This window comes from Camelus dromedarius, chromosome 7 (assembly GCF_036321535.1).
Source record: "Camelus dromedarius isolate mCamDro1 chromosome 7, mCamDro1.pat, whole genome shotgun sequence".
NCBI lineage: Eukaryota > Metazoa > Chordata > Mammalia > Artiodactyla > Camelidae > Camelus > Camelus dromedarius.
This window is the reverse complement of record NC_087442.1, coordinates 33,200,229-33,227,554: the sequence shown is the minus strand read 5'-3', so window position 1 is coordinate 33,227,554 and position 27,326 is coordinate 33,200,229. Positions and strand designations below refer to the sequence as shown.

Below are 27,326 nucleotides of genomic sequence, written 5' to 3'. Positions count from 1 at the left end.
CTCTACTGCCAATGTTGAACATCAGTCTGATTCTTTCTTACTACTTAGGATGGCCTCAAACCACTTCATGTTATTTTTCTCTTCAGAAAATAAAGCTAGCTGAATCAGAACTCTTTTTCGGAAGGTAAAGCTCAAAAGAAAAGGAGTGCAATGCTTTTTAAAGTTATAAATAACTGCAGTAGAGATCACCTGCTGACTCATCAATCAGTTATAGAAATGATATGGATCAACTGTTGATTTGAGAAAAACAGTGATGACTTACAGTTCTAAAGACTTGAGACCCTAAAAATCCCACTGTTGAATTCAAACAAAATCATTAAAACAGCTAAACTGTTTAACTTAGCAACTGAGGAAAATGCTTGCGTCTATCTCTAGAGAACTCATTAAGAATTCCACTAGAAAACAAGTTTCTTAGAGAAGTAACTCAAAGTAGGTGATGACAGGATCTGGTCAACAGAAACAGGGACTGTGAAATAAGCAGGCCTGTTTATAGGAAGAATGTTTTATGCATGTTCTTCTTGGAATTTACATAATTTGACCATTGTAAACACTAAATCTTTGACATTTCAAGAGGGAGGAATTGCTCTGTTTTACATAAGATAATTATTCTGACCTTTCTAACAATGCCTCTTTGTAGGAAGGAGTCCTGAAAGTAAAGTGAACCTGAGCTCCTTATAAACTACTCTGGGTTGAAGCATATAGTTTTTTTTAGCAGAGGCAAAGAAACCCTAATGAGAATAGTATGAATAATAAAAATCCAAACAATTCTGGATTACTGCAAAAACAGTGAGTATAATGTCATTCATACATTTATTATCTCAAAAAATGTTCTATTTGGGGGGTAATGGGGCATAGCTCGGCAGCAGAGCCTGTGCTTGGCATGCAGGAGGTCCTGGGTTCAACCCCCAATGCCTCCATTAAGGGGAAAAAAATGAAATAATTTTTTTTTAAAGAGAAAGTTTTAAAAAAAAGTTCTATTTCTTAAAATGCAATAAGACAAAGTCAAAAGTCCCTTTCAACAGCTTACTGATACTGATAGATTCTTTATATTTCTTATAACTTTAAAAAATGAAAACTTATGGTTACCAAAGGGGGAAGGGCTGGGGGAGGGATAAATTAAGAATAAGGGGTTAACAGATACACAGTACTATATATCAAATAGATAAATAACAAGGATTTACTGTACAGCATAGGGAACTATATTACTATATTCAATATCTTGTAATAACCTATATTGGAAAAGAATCTGAAAAAGAATATATATGTATATGTATAACTGAATCACTTTGCTGTACACCTGAAATACAATATGATAAATCAACTATACTTCAATTTAAAAAATGAAAACTATCTAAATCATTAAATACTATTTATTAACTAGATGACACATGCAACTGGACTTTTTAAAGGTCAAATGCTTTTTTTTTTTTTTTAAAACCAGGGAGCTACAAAGCCTCTACGCTGATTAGCAAATGGTCCTATGAGGCACTGAAAAGTTTAGAAAGCATTGCTTTAGGCATCACAAGTATTTTTTGTGAAATGAAAACAGCAAATTGGTTACCATACAAAGAGATGGTATCATAGAAACGCTAGCCTTTAAAAATATTCCTTAACTAAAATATAATATTTAAGTTATACTTAATAATATTTTGAACATCAATAGAATGTAACTTCCGGGAGGGCAATAATTTTTTTTCACTTTTTAATTCATTTACGTGTCTCCACTACCCAGGTTAGTGGCTGGCCCCAAGGAGAGCAATAATTGTTTGCTGAATGAATGAACATCAGTGATTCAACACTAACAGCATGAAGTCTATGACACTCAATGGAAATAAAAAGATGCAGTCTCTGTTTAACCTGCAGCCAAAGATCTCTCCATGGAAATACTTAGAAGATGCCATACAGATCCTCCTCAACTTACAAAGGGGTTATGTCCTGATAAACTCATCGTAAGTTGAAAACATAACAGTCTAGCCTAGTGTACCTTAAAAGTGCTCAGAACACTTACATAAGCCTACAGTTGGGCAAAATCATCTAACACAAAGCCAATTTTTATAATAAAGTGTTGAATATCTCAGGCAATTGACTGAATACTGTACTGAAAGGGATTTATGGGTACAGAATGGTTACATGTGTTATTGGTTGTTTATTCTTGTGATCACGTGGCAGACAGAGAGCTGTAGCCACTCAGCTTCATGAGAGTATTGCACCACATACGGCTTTAAAAGATCAAAATTCAAAGTAGTCTCCAGTGAGTGTGTATTGCTTTCACACCGCTGTAAAGTTGAGGGCTATGTGTAAATTTACCTGCCAATTTTTATTTACTTTTTTTTTAGGCACAGGTTTTGCAAATGATGCTCCCCTAGAGACAAGTCTTACAGCACAGTTCTGATTAACACAGGGTAACAGGAAACAAATCCATCAACGTTTCCAACACGTTCAACCTTGAGTTCTCTCTCTGGTTAATAAGCACATTCCCCCTGGACTGGAAGGAAGCCAGCAAAAATTAAGACAATGATGACATGTTTTAATATTTTGCCTCAACAACAATGAAAGACTTATAAACCTCCTTTAACTGCATCAATGCCCAGCCTGTGTAGGGCACTCTGCAAGGTGCGGGGAACATAAAGATAACCAGAGAGTAAAGCCTTCTCTTCAGAAAAAGAACCAAAGACGACCATATCATTAATAATTCCTCTGTCAGTGTTGAATCACCTTACAACACAAATGGCAATGAATAGCAAAGAAGTCTTTGCGAGGTGCGTTGCTATGTGTGAGCGTAAGTTAATTGGTAGGGAATTTAGAAAAACTAAATTAATCTGAATTCCCTATAAGCAGCAGACACAGGGCAGGGGAGAAAAGACAGAGATGGCCGGAATCCTGGTGAAGAATACCAATTTAGTCATCTTTTAAAACAGAGCAATAGGGGCGAAAAGCCCTTCCGATCACATTCTAAAACACTGCACTGTTTCTGTACGATGAGACAAGTAGGCTGCCTAAGCGCTTGGAGCTAAAGGAAAGGAGAAAGCCAGTTAGGAATTCATTTACTCTCTGAGTTTTCAGTTTTCTGTCACTTTGAAGTTCTGGCCACTTATTACTATAATAGCAATTTACAGTTTCAAAAATAATTGGTGCAGGGAACTATATTCGATATCTTACAGTAACTTATGGTGAAAAAGAATATGAAAACCAGTATGTGTACATTCATGTATGACTGAAGCATTGTGCTGTACACCAGAAATTGACACATTGCTAATTGACTATAACTTGAAATAATACATATATATATATATATATATACACATACATACACACACACACAAAAAGTTGGAATTGTGTGGCTCTTAAAATGCTATAGAGAAAAACTGTGGATCACTTCTACACTGGGTGTTCTCAGCATGAATAAAGTTGTTTGTTTATTCTTTTGTTACAATTTAGATCCTCCTTCTGGTCCATTTCTTAAAATCTCTTCTATTAGCATCACTACATCTCTAAAGCAATTATCTTTCTTTTTTTTTTTTTAATGTGACAGAAGTGTGACCAAAGGGGGAGCAAACCACAAAATCTGATTAACTCTAAAGTGATAACAATCCCAATTTTCATGCACCTGCTGGCAGAATCTCATGATGGAAAAGAAGACAGAGAGTGGAAAGCACTGGTGTCTTTTAATCAGGAAGCTCAAGGGAAGGTCACTGTGAGGCAGTGATGTGTGGACACCCACCGTGAAATCTGTGCCAGCGAGTCTAGACTCAGCAGGAAGTTCTCCAGGCCACACATGGAGGAGATGATAAAGCCACAATCCATGGAGGATCTCTGAACGTCTTCATCTATTTCTGTTCTCAAACAGAGTTGTGCTCCCTGCATGCATGGCCAGTCAGGCTTTCCCTCCCCTGACACTACTGCTTTACTTTGGAGAGGTTACAATTTCAAGGTAATTTTATGACATAAAACTATAAAAAGAGATCTTTGCCAACACTCTCAACATTCGAAACAAATGCTCCTAATTTATGTAAAAATACAACGGCTGAACTTGTGTGATCACACTATCTTAAGTTGTAAATGATGTATGAAATGAGAAATTCTAGCACAGTGATCAGAGAATTAAAAAATCATATGTGCTCTCTTAACTGTGTTATGTACTATAATATATACACAAAAATATTAGCTTTTTTTCCCCCAAGAGTGGGCTAAATGACTATTCTCTGTGACAGCTCTCTTCTGGAAGCTCTTGAAAGAATTTCCCAGTAACTAAGTCTTTTCAAAAGAAGCCTGAGTTCTTTAATTTCCTCTTAAAAAGGAAAGGCTATTAGATCATGTCAGCCTCTGAACAGACCTACCGGAAGCTATGGGTGTCATTTCTTAAATTCTTCTCCTCATTATGCTAGACTCCCACTCCTCAATTTTTCCCAGCTGTGGTGTGTCAAGTCTCCAGCTCCACCACCTGATCCCTATTTCCTGACCACCCCTGGAAAAAGCTGTCTTGGAAGCCAGGACTGATCACCAATTTCAGATTTCTCTCATTGGCAGGGCCCTCACTGCACCCAGCAAGTCTATTAAGTATCACTAACTCACTTCCTAGCACATTTGTGCTCAAAGTCCACTTACCTTGTTCCTATGACTCACTTTCAGCCCTAAACTCTCTTTTCTTCCCTCTTCTGCTATCCATCAGCAGCTGATCTTATTTCTCCACTTTCCTTATAAAATATCAATAAAGGCCACAGACTTAGTCCCTCTTTCCCACTTCAACACTTTACGCCCATTTCACTACCTTCCCTTCCTCCCATGTTAGTAGAAGAGTCGACCTTCCTCTTTTTCAAAATAAATTCCTTCACATGTGTCCTGGATCCCTTCTGTCATTTGCTCCCGGATTCACCTTTGGGTCTCCAGCAGGACCTCAAGCTGCTGGCACACGACAGTTACTCCCATGCACTGTGTGATGAGGGAGTCAGTGAACTCACAGTGGTTAGAGGTTACACGCCATTCAGGTGACTGTAGAATTTCCTCACCTTTGGGAGGACAAACCTATATTAACTCAGAGTTTCTGGGACGGTGGTCCTTATACAGACATAGGATTCTGCTTAAAATATAAGGTAGTCCCTCTCATAGAACATGAATCTTCTAAAAGTTACCTATTTTGTTTTATGTATGAGTCACAGCCTATGGTTTATACTATATGTGTTATTATATACTGAATGTCCTAACCCTTCAGAAAACATTCCTCTTAAGTTCTGCCAAATACATTATCAAAAATATTATTGTCAGAACCCAGAAATATTATTTTAGGCAGAATGGAATCCAAACCAAGTATGGGGCTAGTGACTAGACTACTTACATACCACAGAGAGGTACGTGCACAAGATACAGGAGATATGTGTCTTGACAATAGAAATTCAGGTATATTTCATAGTCCACAATGAATTTTTATTAAAAAATCTGTGTCTTGCCAATAATATCTACTACTTTTTCTTAAGTGACAAAACTGGAATATACTGAAAAGGAGGCAATTGGGGGCAATATAAAATTTATACAGAAATGAAGCATTTAATGAAAATGGAGAGTTGAACAGTGTGATGGTAGGAAAAACACATAACTTCAGGAAAGTATGTGAATAAGGTGACAGCAAGAAAGTCAATTTTATCTGAATTTAATTCCTATGAAAAGGCTTAGTATTTAATTACCAGGATAAGACTTTTTACAGAAGTACTACCCTGCTGGTGCTTTCTCAAATAAAAGCCCATGCCGGTAGCTTGCATGTGCAAGCAGCCCTACACTGAGTACCACTGGTGGCACTTAGGTTCTATTTAAAATATTCTCTGATGAGAAGTAAATACAATAACGGAATAGTCCTAAAATTTTGAATATAGCAGTAACCAAAGTAATGGGCTTTATAAGGGAAGCAGTCAACAAGCGGACTATGTCATCCATGTAACCTACACTCTGTTGTAGATTACCTGACTTACATCAACACAGGAATGATAAGAATACACACGTGCATAGCTGCACAGACAATGAAAAGCATAAACACTACAACTATTCCTATTACCAAACAGTGCAACATCCAATTTTAAATGCAAGCCGAAAGAAACGTTTGTAGCACATGATGCTAAGTACAGGCAGACCTCATTTTATTGTAATTTGCTTGACTGCACTTCACAGATACTGCACCTTTTACAAATTGAAAGTTTGTGGCAACCCTGTGTCAAGCGAGTCTATCCATACCACTTTTTCAACAGCATTTGCTAACTCTGTGTCTCTGTGTCACATTTTGGTAATTCTTAACAATATTTTAAACTTTTTCATTATTATGTTTGTCATGAGGATCTGCGATCATTGATCTTTAATGTTACCACTGTAATTCTTGTAGAGTATTTTGAAGTGTGCCCATATGAGATGCGAGAGTGTTCTGACTGATTCAGGAACAAGCCATTCCCCATTTCTCTTCCTCCCCCAGAGCCTCCTTGTTCTCTGAGACACAACGATACTGAAATTAGGTCAATGAATAACCCCACGATGGCCTCAAAGTGTTCAAGTGAAAGGAAGAGTCGCATGTCTCTCACTTTAAAGCAAAAGCTGGAAATGATTAAGCTTAGTGAGGAAGGCATATGGAAAGCTGACACAGACTAAAAGCCAGGCCTCTCACACCCAACAGTCAAGTTGCAAATGCAAAGGAAAAGTTCTCAGAGGAAATTAGAAGTGCTACTCCAGTGAACACACAAATGATAAGAAAGTGAAACAGCCTTATTGCTGATACGGATAAAGTTATAGCGGTCTAGATAGAAGATCAAACCAGCCACAACATTTCCTTAAGCCAAAGACAGACCCAGAGTCAGGCCCTAACTCTCTTAAATTCTATGAAGGCTGAGAGGGGTGAGGAAACTGCAGAAGAAAAGTCTGAAGCTGGTGGAGGTTGATTCATGAGGTTCAAGGAAAGAGGCCATCTCCATAAGATAAAAGCACAAGGTGAAGCAGCAAGTGCTGATGTAGAAGCTGCAGCAAGTTATCCAGGAGATCTAGCTAAAATTATCCATGAAGGTGGCCACACTAAGCAACAGATTTTCAGTAGACAAAACAGTCTTCTATTGGAAAAAGAAGCCATCTAGGACTTTCATAGCTAGAGAGGACAAGTCAATGCCTGGCTTCAAAACTTCAAAGGACAGGTTGACTTTCCTATTAGGGGCTAATGCAGCTGGTGACTTGAAGTTGAAGCCAGTGCTCATTTACCATTCTGAAAATTGTAGGGTCTTTAAGAATTATGCCAAATCTACTCTGCCTGTGATTTATAAACAAAACAACAAAGTCTGGATGACAGCACATCTGTTTTCAATGTGGGTTACTGAATATTTTAAGGTCTGTGGAGACCTACTGCTGAGAAAAAAAAAATCCTTTAAAAATATGACTGCTTACTGACAATGTACTTGGTCACCTAAGATCTCTGATGGAGATGGACAATAAGATTAATGTTGCTTTCATGCTTGCTAACACAACATCCATTCTGCAGCTCATGGATCAAGGAGTCACTTTGAATTTCAAGCCTTATTATTTAGGAAATACATTTTGTAAGGCTGTAGCTGCCATGGATACTGCTTCCTCTGATGGCTTTGGGCAAAGTCAACTGAAAGACTTCTGGAAAGGATTTATCTTTCTAGATGACATTAAGAACATTTATGATTCATGCGAAGAAGTCCAAATAACATTAACAGGAGCTTAGAAGCAGTTGATTCCAACCCTCATGGATGATTTCAGTGGAGGAAGTAACTACAGATGTGGAAATAGCAAGAGAACTAGAATTAGAAGTGGAGTCCGGTGATGTGATTGAACTGCTGCAATCTCATGATAAAACTTGGGTAAATGAAAAGTTACTTCTTAAGGATGAGCAATGAAAGTGGTTTCTTGAGATGAAATCTACTCTTGGTGGAGATGCTATGAAGATAGTTGAAATGACAACAAAGGATCTGAATATCATATAAACTTAGTTGATAAGGCAGTGTTTGAGAGGATTGACTTCAACTTTGAAAGAAGTTCTACTGTGGGTAAAACACTATCAAAGAGGACTGCATGCTAAAGAGAGATTGTTCATGGAAAAGAGAGTCAATTGATGCAAACTTGATCATTGCCTTATTTTAAAAAATTGCTGCAGCCACCCCAGCCTTTAGCAATCACCATCCTGATCAGTCAGCCGCCATTAACATCAAAGCAGGACTCTCTCCCAGCAAAAAAGATGAAGGCTCAGATGATGGTTAGCATTTTTCAGCAATAAAGTATTTTTCAATTAAGGTATGTACATTTTTATTTTTAGACATAATGCTATTCCACACTTAAAAGACTACAATATAGTGTAAACATAACTTTTATAGACACTGGGAAACAAAAAAATTCTGACTTGCTTGTGATACTCATTTTATTTCAGTGGTCTGGAACCAAACCCGAAATATCTCTGAAGGACCTGCAGTCTGATTTCTTTATACAAATCCCCCCACCCCCAATACTCCTAATATTATACCCCAGCTTTTGCACATCTACACTTTGCCCTTTCTCCCTTTCCTTTCTCTCTTTCTCTGACCCATGGCTGACCTTCCCACCTGCAATCTCAAGCCTGTTTCCTGATGCCTCTGAAGCAACCTTGATCTAGCAATGACCTCCCTCTCCCGAGTGTAGCCTCTCCCTTGTTACTGGATCCTTCCTGTCAATTCTTAACAAGCTCACATCTCTTCTACTCCAGTTCCTTAAAAAACACATCCTCAACAGACCCCTTGCTGCACACTGGTGAGTAAAGAATGGATAACAGAAAAAAACAGAATATCATACATACTGAAGGTCATGAGAGCAGGTACGGAAAAGTGATTAAGAGTACTGATGCCTGATCAGACTGCATGCTAAAATACCAGCTCCACTACATACCAGCTGCGCAACCTTGGGCAAGTTATTAAATCTCTCTGTGCCTCAGTTTCCCCGTCTAGAAAAAATGGGGATACAGTCAACCTTCTTTATCTGTAGGTTCTGCATCTGTGGATTCAATCAACAGCAGATCAAAAATATTCAGGGAAAAAAAATTCCACAAACTTCCAAAAAGCAAGACTGGAATTTGCAGTGAGCCAGCAACTATTTACATAGCATTTACATTGTATTAGGTAGTACAAGTAATTTAGAGATGATTAAAAGTAAACAGGAGGATGTGCTTAGGTTATATGCTAACATCATGTCATTTTATAGAAGGGAATTGGACACCCGTGGATTGTGGTATCTGAAGGGGGTCCTGGAACCAATGCCTCACAGATACCGAGGATGACTGATTTAATGGTACCTCCCTCATAGGGCTGTTACAAAGATAAATAACTTAATATTTTTAAAAGAACTTAGAACAGTACCTGACACATGGTAAGCATTATATAAGTGTTAGCTAAATGAAATGAATAGAATAAAATAAAATAAAATAAGAGACGCCATCTAGGGGGATGATGCTCTGGCTTTTCTAGCTATATGCTTACAGACTGGGGATATTACAAACTTTCAGCTAGGTAGCTGCTCTCCAAAAATGGTCAATTTTTCTTTTTACTAATAAATTATCTTTTACGGTGAGAAATCATGTCAGATTGTGTCAGACTAATAAATAAAAGTATGTTATCTTTGCTGATGTTTGAGTCCAATGTAGCTGTACCTGCTGGGGGCTCTGTCTGGGCAGGTGGTGTTACTCAAACAAATGAGGAGGAAAACAGGAAAAGCAGCACAGGGTAGGTGTATGTTAGCAAGATGCTGTCGGAATACGCCTGAATCTTTCCAGCACAGTAAGAGGTGTCTGCAACAGGCATCAGAGTCTTAATATTCTAGGTCATCATGAGGCCAAAACTGGTCTGAGGTAAAATGAACAAACTTTCTAAATATCATCCAATGTCAATGATAAATGGCTTTAAGTTTCTGACAGAAAACATACCCTTCCTGGTACTGAGGAAATACTATGCGCATCATTGTTCCACTGAGTGAATGAGAAGGGAGCACTTTTCACGTGTTGGCTCCTTCTGCATCTGACATCTCCAAGCACTGAATCTAAGGTTTTGATCAGTGACACAGAGTAAGCGTTGATGCCATTTTGCTATTCTGAAAGTATCTTGAGAAGGACTCAATTTGAAAAACCCAGTTTCTATAGCACAGAATATTTCTGAGGCCCTATAATAGTTTCAGTATTATCATTATCAATAATTTATAACATCTTATTATTAAGACTATCAGTCTTGGCAGCTCTCACTCTGGCCACTAAAATCCTGCTCGATGATGGAAATGCTCAAATACTGAAGCACTGGAGGAGGGATGTGGCTGAGGCCAGTGGGGTGGTGTCTAGAGGGCAGGTTTGGGGACCAGATCACTGGCTTGGCCCCTCTACTTTGCTTCTTGCCAGTTTGGTAACACCTTAGACAAATTTCCTAATCTTGCTGTGCCTTGCTTCCTCCCCTGTACAGTCAGTGCTGATAATATATTTAAAGCGTTCAGAACAAAGTCTGGCAGATGGTTAGCACTCAATAAAATGCTGGCTATTTGCTTCTTAGAGAAGGGAAGTTAAATGAAAAGTCCTAACCAGTTGTCTGCCTTGTGAGAGGAACAGACATTCACTTTCCCTAATCAAACCTCTACAGGCTTTGCACATGTTGGCCCCTCCACCTGTACCTGGACAGGGTGACTTCCTTTGATTAATGGTCAGGGCAATGCCATAAAGATTTCACTTAGACTATATTTTAGTTTTTGTAAATTACAGCACTAATGATCTTATTTAACAACAAAAGCATTCCCTTACCTATACCATTTTTTTGCTACTGAATTTCATTACTTGGATTGGATTTTAAATTCTGAAAAAGAAAAAAAAACAAATGATCCAGTCTCTTTGATAAATGACAAGGATTTGAGAGAGAGAGGAAAAGGGAAACTACTGCTGAAAAGTTGACTTGTGAAACTTTTCAACTATGCAATGTACGGACTTCCTTTGGATCTTGTACATTACAAAAGCCTTATATGAATTCTGTAAAACACTATTCATCAGTCAGTAGAAATCTGAATTCTGACTGGAAATGGATAATTGAAGACGTTAAGGGAATATTCACATTTTGGGTGATAAATTCTTTATATCCTTTTTTTTTAGAGATAAGTACACTCTAAAATATTTACATACGCAACTATGATGTCAGGGATTTGACACCAAATAAACTGGAGGCAAAGAGGAGAAATGGAAAGGGCTGTAGTTAAAACAAGATCAGCCCTAGTAGATTATTGTTGTCGCTGGTGATGGGTCCATGAGGCTTCATGATAGTATTCTATTTTTTTTATATGTCTGAAATTTTCTAAAATAAGCAGTTTAGAAAAGAACTTCAAGTTGATTTTAAAATACTCACACATCCCACACTACATTCATTGCTGGGCATAAGAAGAAACACAGCAGTGTCTCAAAATCGTATCTTACATTTAGAATACCTCTTTCTGGGAAGATGTAAATACTTTACACTCATCAGCTATGCCAGGAGCAATGAAGGAAGCAAGACTTGTCACCCATTTCAAGATGAAGGAAAAGACAGAGTAAGTGAAAGGCTTGGGCAGCAGCAATCTACTGCAGAGACAAGAACCAAGCCCAGGCTTCAGATCTGTGCATCCTAAGGCCTCTTAGGAAGGTAATGGTGACACTGCCCTGTGCAGCTTGAATCCAAACTACTCAGGGCAAGGTTCTGAACACTCCTGAAGAGAATAATCACTGTGCTATCCAAGGCCTCAGAAAGTCAAGAAATCTGAGATTATTCCAAACACCTAGTAAGTGTGTATTTTTGTTTCTACACATTCTTCTACCAATCACCTTTATAGTAATTATGAGTTTTGGGGAGTGAGAGCCAATGGCCAAACTCAGTGAGTAGAAGCCGGGGGAGGGATTCAGGCTTGATTTCACCCAGGGTCCTTCCATATCAGGTGTGTGTAACAGAGGGAAAGGGACGTGGGGAGGTAGAAGGGGACAGGTGGAGAGCAGGAGAGGAAGGAAGGAAAAGGTGGGGGAGAGGCCGAGGGAGGCAGGCACACATGTGAGCCCAACCACATCACAGAGCAGGAAAAAGGCCCAGCTCCTGGCCTGAACTGAAGGACCAGGAAAGCAATATTTTGGGGATTCTGCAGCCAGGTTATTTTCCTACTTTCACCAAGTAAATAGGAATAAAAGAAGAAGAACTCTGTTGATCAAAACCTAAAGGAATATCTTTTAAAATCTGAAAATGTTTATAACAAGACAAAACTTAAAGATAAGCTAATAGTAATACCCTATCAGTGCAATCTGAACATTAATGGCAAAGAGGAATGGAGATTCCTCAAAAACTTTAGCTGAATAGGAATCAGTAAAAGAGTGAGCTCATTTCTCCCTTTTACATTCCATATAGTCTTTTTTTTAATTTTAAAAAACTTTCTTAAATTTGGGGGGGGAGGGGGATTAGGTTCATTTATTTATTTACTTAAGATACTGGGATTCAACCCAGGGCCTTGTGCAAGCAAAGCGCACACTCCACCAGTGAGCTATATCCTCCCCTCCCCTCGTAGAGTTTGTTAAACATTTTAGAGACCATACATTATACAGACAACGGTCTGAAGATTTTAGTTAAAGTAAACTACCTGGACGCCAAGCTCTCTAACACACACTTCAATATATAAACAGGTATTTTCTCTAAATAATCTTTCACGTTTCTCAAGTCAGTGCTAAGCTGTAATTTGGATTCTTTTTTCATGCCTTTATCTTCCCTTTTTAGTGATGCTGATTTGGGAAGAGGGCAAGGTTTTTTTTAACTCACTGGTTCATTTCCTCCAACAGTGTATAAAGTAGATTTTGAAACTATATTACCATTGTTATTTCCACACATTATCAATTCTGTCCTTGCTGCACAAAAACACCTTTAAATTCTATGGACATAGTCCACTGTCAAGAAATAGGAAGTACTCTTAACTAGTAGATAATGAATAACATATAAGTTAATTCACCAAAGAATTTATGTCTATAAATGAACTAAATATAAACTTCACAATATTCCACAGAAAAAGATATATATATATATATATATATATATATATATATTTTTTTTTTAACCAGGGAAGAAATACTCCAGGATTATTTTGTGTTTATAAAACAATATATGTGGCTCATTTTGCTTAAAACTGTCAACATTTTAGTTAAGGATTATTTTTTAAAGCATGGTACAGTTGGGTCAGTATGTATAATTTGTGATATACTTTTAATTCTAAATTCAAATTCAAAAATTTTAATGTAACAGATGGTGTGCACTGTGCTGAACTATAAGATTAAAAAAAATGTTAAACATAAAAGTCTTAAAATAAGTCTCAACTACTGGATAACAACCAAAATATCCACTGTAAGTTTTTGCTAAATATTGAAAATTTGCCCTAAGAAAACTACAACAGGTAGGACAGAGAAAGAAAAATATATATATAAAGACTGCTTATCATTTCCCAGCTCTGAAACTCTAATGAGAAGGTTTCCAAGTATTTAGTTATCTCTCAACATCATTTGATGCGGACAGGGTAAGAATAATGTAACTGTTAACTGAAAATTTGAAAAATATAATATGTTGACCTTGATAAGTAAACAAACTTCAGATTTTAGACATATTTCATCTTCCCTGCATTATCAACATAAAATAACTCAAACAAATAACAGACCCAATACCAACACCATACTTTCATTTAATATAATAATTATTATTATCATAACAATAATTATTATGATTCTATAACCCCTTTGAGTTTTTCAAAAAACTTCCCATGCATTATCTCATCTAACTTTTAAGGAAACACCCAGAGGTTAGGCAGCTTAGAAATTCAGAGCTCTACAGATGAAAAAACTGAGACCGAGAGAGGAAAAGTGTATACAAGGCGTCTATCTTATATCTTGCCAGTTACAAATATCCGTCATTCGAACATCAAGAAATTGAAGTCAGATCTCCACACGCAGTTACCTGATTGGCCGATTCTCTTTACTGTCAAAGAGTGAAAAGATGACCTCGAGCTCCTCTCCCAGGTTGGAACACATGAGGCTCTTCATCTGCACAAAGAGGTGGTGACTGCTGGCCTGCACCGGGGTGTCCTTCTTCCGATGTCGATGCTCCATCTGAATGATATCCCCCAAAAACATGATCAGCATGGACTGAAGACAATAATGGAAACCAACAGACTAGTTAGCTATGGAGTGATTATGATGTCCTGTGGTTTTGTTTTGGTTTTGGTTTGGTTTTTTTTAGTTTTAGTGGGTCTTTTTGTTTTGTTTTGGGGTTTTTGTTTGTTTGTTTTTTGCTGTGATTTTGGGTATCTAGTTATATGTTAAATTCCAAATTTTCTCCCAACTTCTAAAATTAAGAAACTGTGAAGTTGGCAGATCATCAAGGAATCCTGCTTTAACAAGATTTGCCTCTTAATCATTAACATTAAAATAAGTGTATGTATGACTAAAACATTATGCTGTACATCAGAAGTTGACACATTGTCAACTTCAATAAAAAAAAAAATGATACCAACTCACTGAGTAGAATTCAGGCAGCATGAAGTTCAAAGGATTCTATTAGTACCCTGTCAACTCTCAAGGTGAGAACAAATTCTTAAAAAATCTTTAAAAAATCAGACTAAATTCTATCTAACTGATCATTTCATTTATTTCATTGATGGAGCTGAACAATGCAGCTATGACTTCACATTACTCATAATTCAAAGTTCTCTTAAAGAACTTTAAAAAATTTTTTAGTTGAAAACTTTTTAAAAATTGCAAAATTGTGGTAGTTTTTTGAGGCAGGCAGTGTGGCAATGACAGTCAACCACTAGAGTAAGCAAATGTTTCTAATTTGCTGTGGGGCTATGGGGAGGCCAACCTAAGAAAGCCAGTGAGATGTCTAAAGGTCGGAACAGCATCTGTGTCCACATCTCACTTCTGTCTTTAATACAGTCAGCGTAAGCTGCACTTAGGGGGCAGGACCAGAAGAAAGAGTTGCCACAGGTTGAGGAAGGAAAGGAACCACCTGTGGTTCTAAGGATGAGGAGAACATGGGGATGATCATTTATTCTGTACATATTTGTTAAGTATCTATTATGTGCCCAGCACTAGGAATGCAATAATGGGGAAAAACAGAAATAACCTCTGCCTCACAGAGCTGATCAATTCAGGGGAACAGACCTCAACAAAACTGTCACACATACAGAGAGAAAACTGCAACTGTGATGAATGAAATGAAGAACCAGATTATCGTTAAGAGTCTAGACAAGGAGAACTTGACTCATGTCTGGGCAATCAGGCTTCTTGGGAAAGTGACACCTGAGCAGAGAGCTAAAGAGCGAGCAGGAATTTGGAACCACCCAGGGCAGTGCTTCTCAAACTACCTGCACTGAAGGACCAGGCTGCTTCTCCCCCTAGCCTACTGCAGATTGATATTTTCATAAAATACAATAAAAATGTCACAGTAATGTCAAAATGTTATAAAGGTTCCAAAACATTTACTTGCCATTTTTATACTTGGACCAGTTACAAACAGTTCATGGTCCAGCTAGTTCTTGGACCACATTTGGAGCAGAACCAACTCAGGAGCAGGGCACAGGGAAAACATACACAAAGGCTGTGTATTATGAGAACAGCTGCTAAGAACATGGAGGATTAGTGATCTCATAACACAGACCACTAAGGAGGCCACCATTTCTGGCTCACTTGACAATAAAATATATATATATACATCTCTCAGGGATTAATTCCAACGGAGCCATATCCTTTGCTTGAGTTTAAGGTCATAATCCTATTTCTACATTAGCCATCTTTTTATGTTTCTAAGTATAATTCAATAACTAATGACTGACCAACATCTGAACGCAAAAATGCCATTTACATTTATAGCTATAAATGCAACAGCATAAAACTACCAGAATTTTTTCATGCTCTTAGCTTTTAATTTGAACTATTTGAAAGGTAAACACCTCAAAAGAAGTGCAATTAACCAAATGCAATGTATACTCAACAGGTACACTGGGCATGTCTCTGTAAAAGTGAAGAGTAAATACATTTTCTTTTATAAAGTGGACCTCAGCATTGCAGTATGTGTTGGCCATAATTACTAGAAAAAGCTCCCTGCAGAGAAATATTCTAACTAGAAAAAAGCATAATTCTGTCTTTTTTTTTCTATGAAGGTTGCTCTATTTTGTGCCTTTAAAATTCTTTTTAACAAGGCAAAGGAAGCATCATACATTCATAAAACTACATATCTTTAACTCATAAAGCAGCTTTTTATTTTCTCAAATTGCTAACTTATTTTCTGATTTACTTAAAAGTTCAGGGTAACCAAGCACAAACTGCTATGAAGAAACGAATAACTACTAAAGGCTAGAGCTGGAAAGACAGATATTAAAACCTTATTCAAAGAACAGACCTCAAGAAGATGTCTGGTCTTTACTTCAAACAGTGCCAAGTTCCCAGCATCAATCATGACATTCACTGAAAACTGAGGGGAAAAATTAGCTCCCTTACTCATGCAAAGAATCCAATATATCTAGATCAGTGGTTCTCAACCCTGGCTGCACATTATAATCACCAAGAGGGCTTTTAAAAAATGCTTATGCCCAGGTTTTATCCCATAACAATTAAATTAGAATTTCAAGGGGGTGGGGGTCCAGACAGTAGTAGTTTAAAGAGCTCCCCAGGTGATTCTAATGTGCAATGAGGGCTGAGAATCACTGATTGAGATCATATGCGGACAGATGCAAGTCACAGCTGACTGACAAATGGACTGTTGCATCTTTTGTAACATTGCTACCTGGGAATCTTTGGTCTTTGTATACATGCTAGTGATAAGCCCGCCTAATTCTACCCTTTGTACAGGTGACATGCATCTTCAGGAATGGCCCTGAAATCTCCCTTCTTGCCTCACCCACCATCCTTCCAAGCCTAAGACGGATTTGAACTAAAGTAAGTTATGACGACTTGTTCATTTCTTGGTAATTCACCACTTTTGGGACCTGCTAAAAATATCTCTGTGAAAATATTATTACAATAACAAAATTAAAAAGGCATGTTTACACTTCAAGAGCTATACTTTGGTAATTATAACACAGACAAAAATCTATCTCTGAAATAATTTACGGTTACAAAGGCACCTACCAGTTACTCTAAATGTGCTTGTGGTTTAACTAGACCTTTGATTAGGAAAAGAAACAGATTCATTCCCAAAATTTATATAAGTGACGCAAATTTTTAATGACCACTAAAGCATTCATTATTGCGTGACTTGTCTCTACCAGGTTTTCTCACCTTCAGCACTACTGACAATTTAGACTGGTTATTTCTCTGTCTTGGGCTTTGTAGTATATTTAACATCTTCTTCTGGCATCTACCCAGATGCCAGAATTACCTCTCCCGACCCCCGACTCCACATCATCCCTAATTGTGACAACTAAAAATGTCTCCAGACACTGCCAAATGTTCCCTGTTCTTGTTTTGAAAACTACTGGCTGACCCACTGAGGATCACAAAGCAAGCAGCAAACATGATCTTATAAAAACCAAGAAAGGTTCCTAAAAAAGCACTCCTCATGCACAAATATCCAGAGAATCTAGCCAATAAGGTTCTCTTTATTTATAGAAGGCTTGAGCTCTGGTCCTTGGCAGGAAACCAAATGTTCGAAGTGGACATATGTTAACACTGTGGGGCTTAGCACTTTTTACTGCTTAGATGAACACAATTAGGTGAGAAAGATCTGCTAACAGGGCTATCAAAAACCTAAAACAAGATTTTTTCTCTAATGATGCAACAAGAATTTAGTAAAATGCAAACACCTGTGCTTCAAATATGACACGGAGAAGACACGGTAAAAGAAAAGAAGTGGCAACAATTAATCAAACATCCTCTGCTGGGGCATTTTACCTCCATGCCATGGTCCTTGATCCACGAGTGGCAATAAATCACCACCACTACTACCATCTCAAGGGAATAGGCGTGGGTCCTGCCAACTCTCCCTGGTGAAGTCAACATAGTCAGTCCCATTTATGTTGCCTAAAGAAAAGGACCAGTGTTCCAGAGAACCCAATTACTCCTGAGTCAGGTCATAAACAGGAATGTGAATCTGCCTCAAAGAAGCATTTCCTTCCAAAGCTTATCATCATTTGAGTTTTCTTGGGCTACTGTCTTTGCTTTAGAAACAGTAAAATGCAATCACTACAGAGCAGAAATTAAAATTTCATGTAAAATCACAATGTTTTATTTTCCTCATCCATCAAATGAAGACTTTGGACTAGGATTTGAGCTATAACATACTTTAAAAAAAAACCCTTCAATGGTAGTCATTGCTAATCAATTACAGCTCAGAGGAGACTCCAAAATCTTATTGACCTAACAATCCCAGCAGCCACCACTAACAAATCAGAATGTTGAAAGAGATGAAATTAATTTGCCATCCCACATATGACATTAAGTGAAAAGAACAGAGATAAAATCACATGCATACAAAACCAAACAAGGGAAAATAAAACATATTTGTGTCACACACTTTTAACGTGCTTATCAAATATTTGACATCTCTAGCTAAATATAGGGATGTGACTATGTTCTGGACAAGGAAATATAAGTGCAAGTATTGTGTGGAATTTCCAGGAAGGCTCATTAAAGCAGTTGAGCCAACTTAGAGAAATCTTTCTCCTTCCTACTGCAGGAGAGCTGGTGTAATGACTAGAGCTCTTGCAGCTATGTTGTACTGTGAAGTATCCTTGATAATGGAAGACATGCACTGCATAGCAGAAAGATAAGAGATTTTTGCTTCTGACACCATGAAATCACAAATAAGCCCAGGATCCTGCCTCTGCACTTGCATGTTGTGAAAGAGAAATTTCTATCATAACTAAGCTTCTGTTTATTCTTGCTACCTTGCTTCTCTAGTCAGGATGAAATAAAGATGAGAAAGCAATAAAAACTGACTGAATGCTTAGGTGCTTTGCAAACATTGTCTGTCAAGGAAAGGCATTTTACATACATTTCTTATTTAATATTCCTAACAAACATGATCAGAATTATTTCTGTATTTAACAGACTAAGAAACTGAAGCTCTAAAAGATTTAGCAATTAAGACCAAGCTCAGAGAGCTGGTATAAGGAAGAGATAAATTTCAAACCTAGATTTTTGGATCTATACTCATGGTCTTTTCATAATACCAGAATGACTTCAAAAACATTAAGTGATTGCTTTATTAAATGCATAGCACTGTGCTAGATTACCTTGGGCATAACAGCAAAAGTATAAGACACAGTACCCACTGTGAAGAAACTTCAAATTGAGAGGGAGATAAAAACAAAAGCGAGAGACAAAATATGATGCTCAATGAGTTAAATAAGTGAACTATAATAAAAGTGTCCCATTAGAGGATGTGACTGGCAAATAAATTACAGAGATTTTGTTTGTTATACAAGCTAATAGTTAGTGATGACTTTAACTTGGAATACTCGTATCCCCTTCCTCCATCTCTGCCTCCACCCTTCCAACCAACCTCTCACTGTGTTTGTTTTGTTCTGTGCCAGATATTCTGCTGAGAACTGATGCTACAGAGGGTTGCTGCAGGAAACATCACTCTCAAGACACTCAGTGTAAAGGAAATTCTCCACAAAAATGAAATTTATTCCAACAGACATAATGAGCTGTAGATAATCCAGACAGATGACTAAGGAAAAAACAGAAAGGGATATTAAGAACTTCTTTCTCAAAAGAAACCTACACCTGATGGACTTACTGATGATTTTTTCCCCACATTTTTCTGATAATCTCAGGTCAATAATAAACTACTATTCTATGAAGAATACCATAAACTTGGAAAGTTACCCTAAAAGAGGCAGGATCTTCCAAAAGGGAGTCTACTATTTACCACAGTCACTCCTCCTTGGAACATTGTGGTAAGATGCAACAGTAACTACATCAAAGCAAAATTATACCTGGGGTAATGGTTTTGCAAGTCTTTCCAACCACATTCTTATTTGATTTGAGGTTTTAGAAGAGCTTAGTTAATATCAAGAAATTAGGTAAACATTATAAAAATATGAAGACAAGGCTGAATACAAGGCAGATGGAACCAGATCTGAGGAACCTAGATGCCAAGTAAATAAGTGGACTTTAATCTACCATGTAACTAGGAAAAAACACTCAAGTCATAGGTAATGCCATTACGGGCAGTATGATCAAATAACTTAGGACTACTGGCAAGTTTAAGCACTTAGGATAGGACTGGAGTCTGGGAGGGATGGAGTTAGATCCGCATTTGGAGACCAAGAAGGAGACATTTTCAACAGTCTTTGCACATTGTGATAACAGGGTCAGGGAAGGGTGCTAACTGGTCAGCACTAACTGGAAACTATTAGTCACAACATTGCCCTGAAACACAACAGATAAATACTTATGACTTGTAAGCATTTCTCTAGACTAGGCAAAATACAAAGATTAGCAAAAACAAAACAAAACAAAACAAAATAAAAAACCCTTAAAACTTCTTTGGCTTTACTTCCTAGTGCCTGGGCACTGAGAGCTCAGTAGGGAACACTGGGTCATTCAGAAATGGGTAAATTATCTCAGTTTTGTACTTGGGGCATGGTCACCTCAGCTCTCAATTCTCTCTACTTGCTCCAAATTAAACCTGGAACATCCTATTCTTATGAAATCAGTCAAGTATGAAGAGTGTCAAAGAAACCACAAAATTAGCGAGGCTGTGAGCCAAGGATTCCTATACCCACCAATCGGTAGAGCTCAGTAATGCTGATGTCCTCTGGATCCACCATCGCATACTCTTTCCTCGGCACCAGGTCCAATCCCAGTTGCCTAGAAAACAAATTGCACAAGTTTGGGTGAAAAGCTGAAGTCACCTCTAGAGAATATATTAAAAACAATTATTTTTACTGTATCATCCTGAAATTTGATATATCACTCACCATGCTTCTCTCACCCGTATTTTTTTTTCAATTTTATATTAACCTTTTATTGGGGTTGAAATAAGTAACTAGGTTGAACACGGGGCGTAACTTGAGAAACAGAAGATGACAGCCCACAACTGGGGGTGGGGGGTGGCTGGTACTCTTGGTGCTACATGGTGGGGAGCCTTTAGCACCCTACATACTATTACTTCAGAAACCCTTCCTCACTAGAAGGTGAGGGCTAGGGCTACATTCAATTTTGTTTTAGAAATCAGAGTTGAAGAGAGGGAAGTGTGGCCTTTAGGATTTACAAAATACTTAGTTACATCCAGAGGGAACACATTTCTAATGTGAATCTCTGGCACATGTGCACAGTCCTCATTCATGGTGAGTTCTGGGGTCGGTCATTAGGAGAAATTCAGTAAAGGCAGGGGACAGAAATTAGGGCAGCAAAAATGGCTTCATCTCTTATTTCAGATTTCACTGTGGCTGACACACGGATTGCTGAACTGAGAAAAAGTCTGAGGTTCTATCCAGCCTTAGAGGGACCAAGTATGGCAACAGATTTGTGATGTCTTACCAGGGACAGAGAAAAATGAGTATAATCCTGCCAGCTTCCTTCTAGTGACCTTGGTAACATACTGCTCTCCAGGCACCTATGTGACTACACTGATATCAATGCTACCTGATTCCATTTATCTCCACAGGCATCCATAACCGTCCCAAAGGTTTCATGAGGTCTCTCTACCAGACTCCCCTCAGTCACCTGGCTCCAGGGCTCATGCCTAATCCTCTGAGGACAATCTGTCCTGCATTCCTTTCACATCATCACTCTCTCCAACATGGAAGCCTTCCTGTGTGGCACTTCCAATTAGATCACCACAGCTTTCTAATTTCTGTATTAAAAAAAAATCCTGAAATTACGTGATCTCTCCAAAACCTCATTAGGGGGTTCATAAGTAAAAATCTCTTATTAATTCAGCATCTACTTCAAGCCAGGTACTGCCCCAGCCACCCTGAGGGACTGTTGTTCTTAAAATTACAAGACTGTGGCTTTCTTGATGGCAGGCGCTGTCTTTCAGATATTAAAACAGCTTCTCAATTTTCTTCAATTATGTTTCTCTTTGACAAACTTAAAAATCACACTCCTATTCTTTAACTTTTGTTGAATTTCAATGTATAAACAACACTGTGATTTATTTTCAAAACACCCAGGTCTCCCTGTTACGGACTAAATTATGTCCTCCCAAAATGTGTATGTTGAAGCCCTAACCCCAATATGACTATATTTGGAGGCAGGGACTTGGGGCGATAATATAGGTGAAGTGAGGTCATATGGTGAGGCCCTAATCCAATAGGACTGGTGTTCTTAGAATCAGAAGAAGAGACTCTAGAGATTTCTCTCTCCAAGCAAGCACAGAGAAAAGGCCATGTGAGGACACAGTAAGAAGGTAGCTGTTCATCCTGAGATCTACATGCTGACAGATAATTTTTGCAGGGCAATTTGATTTGGTTTAATTTACAAGAGAGTTATCTGAATTTGCTTTCCACTTAACACTACTCAGTAAGAAAACTAACTCATATTTAAAGGAATACAGTAAATGCACAATCTGGATGCTGTAAGTCATTTTTAAATAAGTGGCCAAAGAAACTCAAAGAAAACTGAAGGAGATCTCAGAAAACTCATGAATTTGGGGATGATCTAAATAAATTACACTGCTCATTTCCATGCATCAATGTTTTACCAGCGTACCATAAATTAGCCGTAGAATTGCCCAAAGTTCAACCTAGAACTTATGTGAGTCAAAACTAGCCATGATTCAGTCATAATTAATGTTTTTCCTCCCTTTCCCTGTCCTTCTGTCATCATCTTCCTTCCTAAAATGGAAAAAGTATCATTTTCTTGCCTGTTCTCTGTTTCTAAGCTATTTTTGATAAGCTAACTTCATCCAACTTGCTTCCTATTTACAAACTAGTCTTTTAAAGGAGGACCAGCATAAGGACTAAGAGCCAAGGTAATTCAGCAAAAAACTCAAAGTTTTTTTCAAAACAAAAAAGAAACACGTGAAAGATAGGCAGTCGAAGTCACAGTCCAACAGCCTTCAGATCTACCCTTCCAAAGTGTTCCCCCATCTCACACAGGGAGCCCAGAGGCTCCACGCGGGGCAGGCAAACTGTCTCTCTCAGGAAGTGCCACGTGCTTTGAACCACACAGCCCTGGAGCCCAAGGGGCCCCAGAGTCTCTCCTAGCTCAACAGACTTCTTCAGCAAGCGAAGAAACTGAAGTCAAGCGCTCAGGAATTTGCCTCACATGTTAAAAGAGCAGAGCTCCTAGTCCAGCGTCTTACTGCATTCCACACCTGCTCTTGGTTTTGATTCTGCACAAGGAACAAATCTCCTCAAGATAAATGAATCAGGGCTCCTCTCCTCACCATCTATAAAAGGATGCATGGCCCAGGGCCCTAACCAAATAGTAGAAGGACTCTAGGCAAGATGGAGGTTTGAAATGTGTCAGGAGGTCCCCGTCTTCACATCTCTAGTACGTGACGTCTTGGCGGGAATCAAAATTGGCTTCTGATAAAGCCAAGTCTGGCTTCCCGTGGTTAGAAGAAGCAGCACTCTCCTTTCAAATCAGGTTTTACAGATTCAGTGAGAGGCAAATTTTTCTGTAGTGTACCTTTTACAGCCTTTCCTTTTCTGTCTGCTTTTCTTTTATTCTGTTGCCCTAAGATCCTTTGAAGGTTCAAATATTGGGGAGAGGAAAGGGAGGGAGGCTATGACCTTGCAGGATACTGAGGGACCATTTACCTTCCTTTAACTTAAGCCCATACAAGCCAACATCATAGTCAAAGTGGGCTTATTCTAATTTCTCACCCATATATTAACATTCATATTTAGTGCAGTTATCAGCCTTGATCAGAGCGTCGAGTGATTAGATTTACTATTTAAAGTGCTTGGCTGTTATTTTAGATTAGTCACTTACAGTTTTATTTAAAAGTAAATCTTGGTCAAGAATAGCTCTTTACTGAGTTCTCCCAAGTAGCTTTTCAAAGAGACTAATATACATGTGCAAGCAGAATCATGGCAATCATGAAAGTCACCCCAATGCCTTGCCTGGTGTACCTATATAAGACTTTTAACAAAAGCTGTTAGCATTAGCGTCTTCCTCCAGTTATACCAACAACCTATCACCACAATACAGAAGAGGAATATATTTAAAAGGAAATACACACGCCGACCCAAAGCCTATTTGAAACAAGATGTATTTTTAGCAGACATCGTATCTGACTGAGCCCCAGTGAACACTTTGTATTTTGTGAGTAGGTTGACACTGTCAGACCACACAGGACACTAGAAAACCAACAACGTCCTCTAGGCCCACCCCACCTAGAAATGGGGTTCTTGGCTCCATCAGTGACGGTCTGCATTAAGCTCCCCAAAGGGGAAAACCAGACAGCCTCCTGTGGTGTCTCCCGGAGATAACTGCTGCACAGGGGCTGACGCCTCTCTTGACAGTGCAGCTGTCCTGTTCAGCCACCAGAGATCGCCCACCCCGGTGCTAGCCGGTACTCACTCATTGCCCCAGTCCAGGCGAGCGGTGATGTGACGCTTCACGTCCTTCATCCGGTCGTGGGTGAGATGTCCCACCAGCACCTGCCGCCGCAGGTCCAGGATTTCATTCATGATGTGCCAAAGCCGGTGGAAGAGGTCGCCTTCATTTCTCTAGGAAATACACAAATGCGGAGACTCAACGGTCAGTCCGCAAGCTGAGATGTGGGGTCACCACAGAGGAAGAGGGGGGAGTCCTGCTTACCCACTATACGCTGGCCACTCTGTGGACAGATTCTCTGTTAGACAGACTCTCCCCTCGTGTCCCCAAATGCATCCATGCTCTGCATCCCATTTCACAATGCTGCTCTCCTGCCCAAGAATCCAACTTCACTTCTTAGACTCCCCAGCACAGACATCACATCCAGGGTCCTCACAAAGCCTCCACACCCAAGCTTGGCCCGGTCTCTGCTTCCCTTCCCACCGCAAGTCCTGTCCTTAGCTCCATCAATTCCACCATCCTTCAAGGCTCTGCCTGACTTCTACCTCTGTCTGGAAGTCATCTTCTCTGTCTGGAACTCTTGCCCACACTCTCTTCTCCCTTCTCTGAAGCATGGCTGTATGCAATTAAAGCCAATCCAACGAAAAGCATCATTTTCCAATTATTTCCTGCATGTTGATCTTAATCCTTTAGTGTATTTCCCATCAGAAGCGGGGCACACAGAGGGCTCCCACGCTCCTGCATTGATGGATTTTCACTGCTTTTATCTGGTCAGTATTCAGACTTAAAAAAAATGTTTTCTTTCTTTCTTGTTAAACATTCATGTAAATTCAAGACAATCTACTGTGAAATTCATCAAGTGAGGTCGCTGAGTTGGAAAGATGGGTTAAACTCTTGGCGTCAAATCTTGGTTTTGTCACTTACTAGTTTTATGGGCTTTGAGTATGAGTTTTGTCATCTGTGAAACAGGCACAGCACTATCTTCCCGTGAGGTTGTTTTATGGGCGAGAGAGAACATTTGTGAAGAGAGCCCCATAGCACAGTGATTAACAGCCCAGACTTGGAAGATGAGCTACTTTGATCTATATTCCAATTTTGCCCTTTACTGGCAGAGAAACCTTTGGCAAGGCTTTAACCTCTTCGTGCTTATTTTCTTATCTGTAGAATGGCTATCATAGTACCTGTTTCACAGCGTTGTTGTGAGGATTGATGGCTTCATATATTAAAACTCTGAGAACAATGCCTGGCCCAGAATAAATATCATGTAAATATCAGCTGTTACTACTGCTGTTATTGTTATGGTCTTGATCCAGAATAAACTTACGAATACTGTGCCTTTATCAAAACCTAAGTGTATATCTCTTACCCAGAGATATTTAGGGTAAACCCTTTTTTATATCTTTCATATATATACATACACACACACACACATATATGTATATATGAAATAAGAGATATTGTATATATCTTATATATATCTTTCTTAACCAGAAACCATGCTTTTAATTTCTAAAAAAAGTATTGGTAGGCTACAGGAATAGTGGTATGAAAAGACTGAGATTATGATTCATCTAATGTCCTCTATAGAAATAAGCTGCCAGAAACATCAAGTTCTATGTGATGGGTAAAGATGGTCAGTCATAACCTATTATTATTTTTTTTAACTGTAAAAAGTAGTGCTGTATTTTCTGCTTTATCAATATGTGGCGACTAGAAGCATCTTCATGTACGGTGCAGGTTAAACAAATGTGCTAGCTGATTAAGAAGCATTCTCCACGACACCATTCCTGATTCCTCTGAGACAAAAATAATCTTGCTCTCAACTCCTACAGCACCCTCTTGAGCCTGTTCTTCCATTACACCTTATTCTTTACTCATGTTATACACTCCCATACAAGTGATTGCAAACGTGCTGTAATGCAACATTTCTGTCATTTACTGGTCAGTGTCTGTGTTCTGCACCTGATGTAAGCTCCCAGCCATTATGGCCATGACTGCCCTGTGCAATCCCAGCAGCCAGAGAAGGAATGAAGGAATACCTTGATTTACAGTACTTAGTTTTGGCGGATCTTGAGAGGTGAGTTCTGTTTAGGTCATATAAAAGATCAAAAAAAAAAACTTGACGAGGATGGGCCTACAGATTATCGTACTAAGTGAAGTCAGTCAGACAGAGAAAGACAAATATCATGATACCATACGTGGAATCTAAAGAAAACGATATAAATAAACCTATTTACAAAACAGAAATAGACTCACAGACATAGAAAACAAATGATTATCGAAGGGGAAAGTTAGGGGGAGGGATAAATTAGGAGTTTGGGGTTAACAGATACATAGTACTATATATAAAATAAACAACAAGGACCTATTGTATAGCACGGGGAACTATATTCAGTATCTTGTAATAATCTATAATGTAAAAGAATTTGAAAAGGAATTTATATGTTTATGTATAATTGAATCACTTTGCTGAACACCTGATACTAACACAACTAACAACATTGTAAATCAACTACACGTCAATAAAAATAAATTTAAAATATTAAAATTAAAAAATGAGTAAAACTTGAGGAACTACATGATCAGAAGGAAAAGTCCACTGGAGTCAAAGAAACTACATAAGGAAGACATAAAATAAGTCAAATCTCATGCAACCAAGGAGAAAGCCAGCTCCCACTTGAAATGACTGTTAATAGTGTGAAAGTCACCTGTTCTGCTCATAGGGAAGATGTTCTGCAGTTGTCCACAAGAATGGGCTTGACTTCCTAATAATGTCATCTCTGGTACTTAAGTTTAAGAGAACAGCAAGATGAGAAGGAAGCTGGATCCTTTATAAAAATGAAAA

General features: G+C 38.5%; 1 protein-coding gene across 3 annotated transcripts in view; it reads right to left on the bottom strand.

Annotated features, from left to right (window-relative positions):
* The window catches only part of DOCK4 (dedicator of cytokinesis 4), a 405,833-nt gene that overhangs the window by 194,432 nt on the left and 184,075 nt on the right, over nt 1-27,326 (bottom strand). For all 3 annotated transcript variants that reach the window (XM_031455220.2, XM_031455219.2, XM_031455221.2), the window contains exons 6-8: nt 24,506-24,654; nt 20,755-20,839; nt 13,980-14,131 (exon numbers count right to left, since the gene is read on the bottom strand). In XM_031455220.2, the coding sequence (XP_031311080.1) occupies nt 13,980-14,131; nt 20,755-20,839; nt 24,506-24,654 (386 nt within the window). The remainder of the gene's footprint in view (nt 1-13,979; nt 14,132-20,754; nt 20,840-24,505; nt 24,655-27,326) is intronic.